This window comes from Triticum dicoccoides, chromosome 7B, assembly GCF_002162155.2.
Source record: "Triticum dicoccoides isolate Atlit2015 ecotype Zavitan chromosome 7B, WEW_v2.0, whole genome shotgun sequence".
Taxonomy (NCBI): domain Eukaryota; kingdom Viridiplantae; phylum Streptophyta; class Magnoliopsida; order Poales; family Poaceae; genus Triticum; species Triticum dicoccoides.
In genome coordinates, this window is record NC_041393.1 from 525,769,265 (window position 1) to 525,776,682 (window position 7,418).

Below are 7,418 nucleotides of genomic sequence, written 5' to 3' on the forward strand. Positions count from 1 at the left end.
CACATTCAAACAAAAATCATCAAACACATGGGCTACTATACACAAGTGGTTGGCTAAAACCAAACTGACATTGAACTCCAAAGCCATGCAACTTTGGCGGCGAATGTATACCAACAAACCGAGGGCAAGCCATTACGCTTTGTCTCATTGTTGGTTGCAATTGAATGGGAAATCAAAGTGAAAAAACCTCGTTGAGGAGTTCAAAGGCGACCCCAAGAAGATAAAGAAAAATGATGGTTCTAGCTCTCATCAATCTATTGGATCGGATGAAGAAGTTCAAAGAGGAGCAAAGTGGAGGAGCGGACGCACAAGACTACAAGTCACCATGCCAAAGAGGAGTCGGCAGGTGATGGAAAACAAATGGGAGAAGGAGGGGCGCGCGTGATGGCGCAGCAAGCAAAATGTCCATCATATGGACGGGTGTATTTTTTTTCCTGCCAAGGAGTTGAAGAAGTAGAGGTACAGGCTCTTCATCATATGGACGGGTATTTTTTTCCCGCCAAGGAGTTGAAGAAGAAGTAGAGGTACATGCTCTTCATGAATATGCAAAGGAAGAGGATGGAGTACGGGCGAGAGAGGGTGAAAGACAAGCTGAACATTGAGAGAGAAAAAAGATTTGCAGATGCAAGAGAAATATGCAAAATGGTAGCTTCAGAAGGCGACGACATTGAGAGAGTCGGATCATGTTGTGGTACACTAGCCTCTTGGATTGGGAATGCAAGAAGTGGTTGATCAACATGAAAAAGAGGATCAATGAGCGCAACTATGGAGGCATTTGATTCATTTGTGTATCGCCTATCTATGTATGATTTTTTTTTAAAGAATTGTCATGTGTTGAATTATTGAATTATGATTTATTTGTTTTGTCAAATTGTTGAATTGATGATGAATTTGTGTATATGATGGACGTGCATGAATATGAAGCTTTTCCTTGTGGAGGGCCTGGGTGGACAAATAAGCATGTGACATAGCTAACTCCCATCTAGATTGGAATTAGCAAATCTGATGTTTGATACATATGATGGAAGTTAATCCAGAAAGGATGGAAGTTTATTTCCGTTTCCACTCAAACTACCAATCTCTAGCCAATCAGTGGACTTTTAATCTGTTCACCCTTAATAAGCTCCCATTCCCCCTCCATTAAACCAAATGGGCCCTTATGCACAATATGGAACGGAGGGGGCAGTAACAGAATACAAAATTCTCAAAAGAAAAAACAGAATACAAACTTTGAAACCTGGATAAAAGATTTAAGTATTACACAGCATGACCATAGCGATAGAGATACACCACCTCACAAGAGTTTACCACGAAAGCACATTACGTCCAGTAATCCATCCTGATAAAAACACAGATCAAATAGGCATGGCAAGAAACAGAACTATCCTCCAGAAACTTGAAAAGGCGCTCGGTGCTACAATGGTTGTAATTTGTGAAGAAAGGATCAAACAAGTAAAGGCATTATTGTCCCTGGAAATGCCATCGCCTATCAAAAATCAACCACAAGTCTCAGCTCTCTGTCGATGGTTACACTAACTGGTTAGACGGCGTAGATGTTAGAGCGATAGTACATACATGACTACAGATGGTACTCAGTCTACAATGATCTGTTACAAATAATAATAATACCCACCATCAAAACGCGGCAAATTGCGTCTCCTTGAAGATCGCGTCATGATAGCCCCATGAAAGTACTTGATATGTTCCCAGCGCACCAGAACAATGGACTTCCATCGTCAAACTACATCATCAGGTGGATATCTGCAGTCTGTTGCGCCAGCTCGTTCATCATGGCCTCGTCAAAGAACTTGTTGATGCTAACATCCTCGCTCATGCCCTGGAAAATGGGTGTGCATATGATTAATTCATGATCAGTTCAAAAGAGGCTGTATGTACGTTCAGTATCCATGTATGTCTCACCTTCCTTCGCCTGGTCTTTACCATGAACTCACGGGCAAGGTGTTGGATAGGTGCTGGTTCCAAAGGCCGGAGAACAATGCCCTTGTCAAGAGGATCACCAGGAACAATAGCCCAGTGGTCAAACACTGACACACAAAATGCTTGTCCCTGTGTATGGTATCTGAGATCTGTCTCAAACCCAAAAGACTCTATGACAGGTAAAAATGCCTGACAAATGTAGAAGTTATACCATCAGCAAGAGTCATACAGGTCTTACGCCAGATTAAAAAAATAAGGCTGGATCAGAAGAAATGGAGCACACTTCTTACCTTGACAACATATACTGGAGTGCCTGGCTTGGGTACATCGGCTGTCACATGGCCACGTCGCCGTGACAGGACCGTATATATAGCAGACACACAGTCAATTGGAGTTTGGATCTACCAATGCCAAATGCACGCATTTGTTAGATCAGGTCATCAAATACACGTGTTCTAGATAATGATGATTAGTCTATGTACAAGAACCATGATTCCCATAACTAACCTCAATATAATAAACAGGCTCCATTAGTCGAGGATTAGCCATTAGAAATGCTGAGTAGACAACCCGACGAGCGGTGGGGATTATTTGGCCACCTCCACGGTGCAATGGTTCTGGAGCGATATTTGCATTTAAGATCTTGAACTTCACATTCCTAATTGGTTCATCACACAAGGGGCCTTCTCTAGCCCCCCACTGAAACCTGAGGTTAGGGCAGTAAATAAAATGGTTAAGAAAGGCACTGACAAAGATTCCAAAGGAAATTTGAATTAACAGAACAGAGTGCCCTACCCTTGAACAATTGAATCTTTGACTGCATTCAGCAAATTCTTATCCACCTCAACCGAAAGAGAGTCATCCAATAGAATGTTAGGACCCTGTGTGTCAAAGTATGATACATTCAGTCCACAAAGTGGAAAATATAATATGGATGCAACGAACTGATGGTCTGCTGGAAAGTTTGTGGCACGTGACCAACTCAACATCAACTGGAAACATTTAATCAGTACGCTGGAGGGACTCATACAACTCTAATAACAGATGAGAGAGCCCAACCAATAAAATCAAATTTGCTACACGCCTACACAATGGCAGGTCAGTAAGCAGTTTGCCATACCTGCTTGTCAGGTCCAAAAGCCCATATTGACCTTGCTGCAAGCACATCCCACTGGTAGCGTTGGCGAAAGAAGTCGGTGACTTCTTTCTGCCTCGAGTCAAGGCTAACGAGGCCATTCTCTATATCTTCTGCCAAGCCCTTCTCTAGTGGTTCAGCTAACTGCATGTTTCCACAGACAAAGAAAGCCGCAATTAGTTGACCATGTGTGTTTGTTTACCATGATGAAGAAAGATGGGCACAAGAAAAGCCAAAAAAACAAAATCTAACCATGGTAATTTTGTTCCTCTTGTTGGGTGTTTCAGCAAAACATTTCATAGAGGAAGTATCAACAACTGTTTCACAAAATGTCACAACTGGATCTGCAACCTGTGTACAAATAAAGCAGCAAGGTAAAAATCTGCTTCAAAAAAGAAGGGAAAATAGACCAAGTGCATTGATTTATACCTTCACTTCTACCTCAGAGTAAAGCTCTCTGAGGTCCTTCATTATAGAATCTAGATATAGCTCACCAGTCCCAAGTATAGTGTGTTCTCCTGACTCTTCTACCTTAGTAATAGCAAGAGGGTAGCTCTTGCTAATTTTACGTAGACCTTCCACCATTTTAGGTAGCTCACTCGGGTTAAGAGGCTCAGCTGCTATCTTCACAACAGGTAAGGTATTGAAGCGTAGAGGTCTAAATATGTACACATCTTCATCCATGTTCATAGGACATATGGTTGCAGTTTTCATGATTGATGCATCCACGCCTTCAATAAGAACCCAAGAACCAGCAGGGGCCTTACTTATTGGAACACGGTACCGTGCCTGATAGACCCACAGCTTGGTGACCTCTTTGACAGTCATATCCTCTTCATCATCGGGGGAATAGCCTTCTCCAAGCACCCGAACTGCCTGACCAGTCTGTATTGTGCCACTATAAACTCGTCCAAAGGCATCAAAGACACTACAGTTAGGCTTAGGATACAGTTTTGTAACATTGACCATAAGAGGACCAAGGGAATCACATTTCTTCATTGCATCCACAATGGAGGAATCTTGTTGACCAGTGTATATGTGTTCTATTTTCCTTGCAGCACCATCCTTCACATTGGGGATGTTTTTCACTAACATGTCAGTAAAACCAGTAGCAGTGCCAAAAATTGAGCGGCAAGCAAGTCTCAGCAAAGGCCTAACATTAAGCTTATAAGCTGCATTGCTCAGTGTCACACCCAAGTCAGCGAGAGTTATTTCAAGAATTTTCTGTTGCTCTCCAACAACCTGACTATAGATTTTATACAGAGGCTCAAGGATGAACTCAATGAATGACCTATTAGCACCTGCTGCTGGCGGCTTCTTTTTGAAGGTTCTAGAGTTATGGTCATAATACAAATCTCCCCATAGACGAGATGCAAATTTCTCATGGTCAAACTGAATCCCATGAATCTTCAAATAAAGATGCGCAAACGATTGCAAGGTAAAAGACCAGCCAGCAGAACCACTCGCAAAGCAAACATTTCCAGCAGCAGGGTCTACCAGTTGAGTGCCACCTACTGTGGTAGAACAAGATGAGATTAGATCATTGATTGTGTCCAGTGTATGTCGTAGCTTAAAATACGCATCATTTGGGGGTAGCTTTAGCTCTGTTATCAGTCTGTCAACCTGTAAAACCACAAAGTGAGAGCATACATCAGCTTCAGCTTGGAACCGAATTGTATTAGAAAAAAGTGGAACCAGGCAAAATGTACCTTGTTAATCACAACAACGATGGGAAGTCTTTCTTGGATTGCATGACGAATCGCCCTCTCAGTGTTTACCTACTCATCAATGGAGATAAATAAATACAAATATATATAATGTCCCAATAAAAAAGAAAATTAACTTCAGCAATTTAATTCTGAGAATGCTGGCATGTATGCATGCAGCCAAGCTACTGCTGTTATTGGCAAAAGGAAAAAACTCTACACCACCAACATATATTCTGCTTCTGGTGCATGTTGCATATTTGCAGTTTTTCATTTGAGTGAAAACAGTAGTGAAGGTCATTAGCTAATACAAGACGAACAAGTTGACAACAGATGTTTTGCTCGTCAGGCCTGTTATTATGTTCTAATTTATGATAATTTGTGCTCCATTTTTAAGACAACACAACAGACCCAATGACAAAACAATGCTGATAATTTCAAGAAAACAACACATTTTCAACATGCTACCAAGTGTGAACTCTATTGATTTCTCAATGCCTTTGTCATCAGCAGGTGCAGGTGTTAGTGTCCCAAATGCAGCACCAACAAACCACTTATATGTTCCAACTGAATAAAAGGTTAAGCTCACATAAACCAAGTTAAAATAAAGCATTATCTATTTGCCTTCAGAACTGTTAGACGTGGGATAAAAATCGTCTGTTTAAAACATGCAGATCTCCTGTTCTTATATAGTGCTAACTAGTATATTTGTAGCTTCAAGCTTTCAGTCTCCTGTTCTTAAGCGCTAGGCAACGGCCAAACCAGTAGCTGGTAGTTTAGTCATTGACATGCCCTAAATTAAATGTCTATATGCGAAATACACCCCTGACAGTCAAAACTGCACAACTGCCTAGGCAACACCTAGGATGCTTAAACGTCTATTAGGTACTCCCTCCGTCCCATAATGTAAGACGTTTTTTTAGACTACACCAGTGCTAAAAAACGTCTTACATTATGGGACGGAGGGAGTAGTAGGCAAAGGCCGCCTTGCATAAGCCTATCACTGTTTTGAACCAGCCATGTTATTCACTGTATCCTTCAGATGCTTGGGTAAGATGTGGTGGTAATACTGATACACATATGTTTTATCCACTTCCAACAGAAATACTCCTGAATTATGAACTTGTGAAGCTGTAAAGATGTATCCCTAGCAAATCTCTTGTCAAACTGAATTATGATGGACAACCCTTATCTAACATACAAAAAAGTCACAACACTAATTTCAGTTTAATACTCCCTACTTCGATATAGTAAACAGAGTTCAACCCATCAATTAAGCAGAGATGTATAAAGCAATAGGATCAATGAATTACCATGACGCCCTCAGCAGCATCGACAACAAGCACAGCCCCATCCGCTAGCCTGAGCGCAGCAGTCATCTCGTCGGAAAAATTGACATGCCCAGGCGTGTCCATGATATTGCAGAGATAGGACTTGCCATTCCCCGACTCAAGCACGAGTGACATGGGCACAGCCTTGATGGAGACCCTGCGCTCCTGCTCGTCCACCCGGGTGTCTGTGAACCGGATGTGGCGCTCGCCCTCGGAGTCGAACGTGTCCACCTCGTGGGTCTGCTCCACGAGCATGTCCATGAACACCGTCTTCCCGTGCTGCAGGTGGCCCACGAGCGCCACATTGCGGACCAGCAGCGGGTTGGAGGCGAGGCCGAGGATGAAATCGGTGGAGGCGTAGGTGGAGGTCGCGCCGGCGCGGGTGCCGACCTCGAACTTGACGACGCGGGGCGGCGCGACGATGGGCTTCTCGAGCGCCTGCTCGTCCTCGTCCATGACGAGCGCCTCGACGCCCGGGCCGTAGACCTCCTCGGCGGTGGGGTAGTACTTCTTGTCCTCGGCGAGGACGACGGCGTTCTGGGCGGCGTCGGCGTAGTCGTCGTCGTCGACGTCCATGAGGGCGGCGGGGCGGCGGGAGCCGGGGGAGCCGGACGGGGAGCGCGCCGGGGAGGGGGAGCGGGACTGCGAGGGGGACGGGGAGGCGGCGGCGTCCGAGTCATCGGCGTCGGAGTCGGCGAGCTCCGGGCCGATGTAGTTGCCGAACTCGTCGTAGAGGCTGTCATCCATGGCGGCGGGATCGGCGGGGGCGGCGGCGGGCTAGGGTTTTGGGGACCGCCGGAAGGGGGGCGCGGAGGTTTGGGATTTGGGGTGAGAGGGAAGAGGAGGGAGGCGGTACAGCACAGCGGGGCAAAGTGAGGTCGAAACCGGCATACGCGAGGGCGAGGGTCGGTCGTCTTTTGGATCGGGATCCTGCCGCTCGGCTCAGGAGACAGGAGCGAGGAGCGGTGAAACTGCGGTGATGAAAAAGGGCAGCTGCGCCGGCGCACCGGCCCAACAGTTGGGCCGGTCGAGGCCCAACCGTCCGATGTGGTTTGCATGGACCGTTAGATCTGCGCGCATACATGGACTGAAGCAACCGTTGCAGCAAAAAAGAACAGTTTTGTTGCGACCGTGTACGAACAGCCACAACAAGGAAAACAGGGAGTTGGATCCCCCCGCGACTGACCGTCCCCGATCCGCGGCGGCGGCGGCTAGATCCGCCTGTTATTCGCTCCCCGCAGCTGAATCACGTCGACGAGGGGCTCCCCCACCTATCAAGCCGCCTTGGAATTGCTTCAATCATGTCTT

The 7,418-nt window shown here is 45.5% G+C and overlaps 1 protein-coding gene across 1 annotated transcript; it reads right to left on the reverse strand.

Annotated features, from left to right (window-relative positions):
* Nucleotides 1-1,287: 1,287 nt before the first annotated feature.
* On the reverse strand, nucleotides 1,288-7,031 carry LOC119336008 (110 kDa U5 small nuclear ribonucleoprotein component CLO-like). The gene is made up of 10 exons (XM_037608048.1): nucleotides 6,093-7,031; nucleotides 4,783-4,851; nucleotides 3,503-4,696; nucleotides 3,326-3,424; nucleotides 3,059-3,217; nucleotides 2,734-2,819; nucleotides 2,446-2,644; nucleotides 2,229-2,339; nucleotides 1,921-2,127; nucleotides 1,288-1,837 (listed from the first exon to the last, which is right to left on the reverse strand). Exons 1-10 carry the CDS (start codon nucleotides 6,855-6,857, stop codon nucleotides 1,742-1,744), a joined length of 2,985 nt encoding a protein of 994 aa, XP_037463945.1. The 5' UTR covers nucleotides 6,858-7,031; the 3' UTR covers nucleotides 1,288-1,741.
* Between the last annotated feature and the right edge of the window lie 387 nt (nucleotides 7,032-7,418).

Excerpts from the sequence above, each read along its gene's own strand:
- LOC119336008 (XM_037608048.1), bottom strand. The coding sequence starts at position 6,857 with ATGGATGACAGCCTCTACGACGAGTTCGGCAACTACATCGGCCCGGAG. Across the intron at positions 2,820-3,058 it reads CTTTTGGACCTGACAAGCAG|GGTCCTAACATTCTATTGGA; the intron begins GTATGGCAAACT and ends TTTGACACACAG. Across the intron at positions 2,645-2,733 it reads AAAGATTCAATTGTTCAAGG|GTTTCAGTGGGGGGCTAGAG; the intron begins GTAGGGCACTCT and ends CCCTAACCTCAG.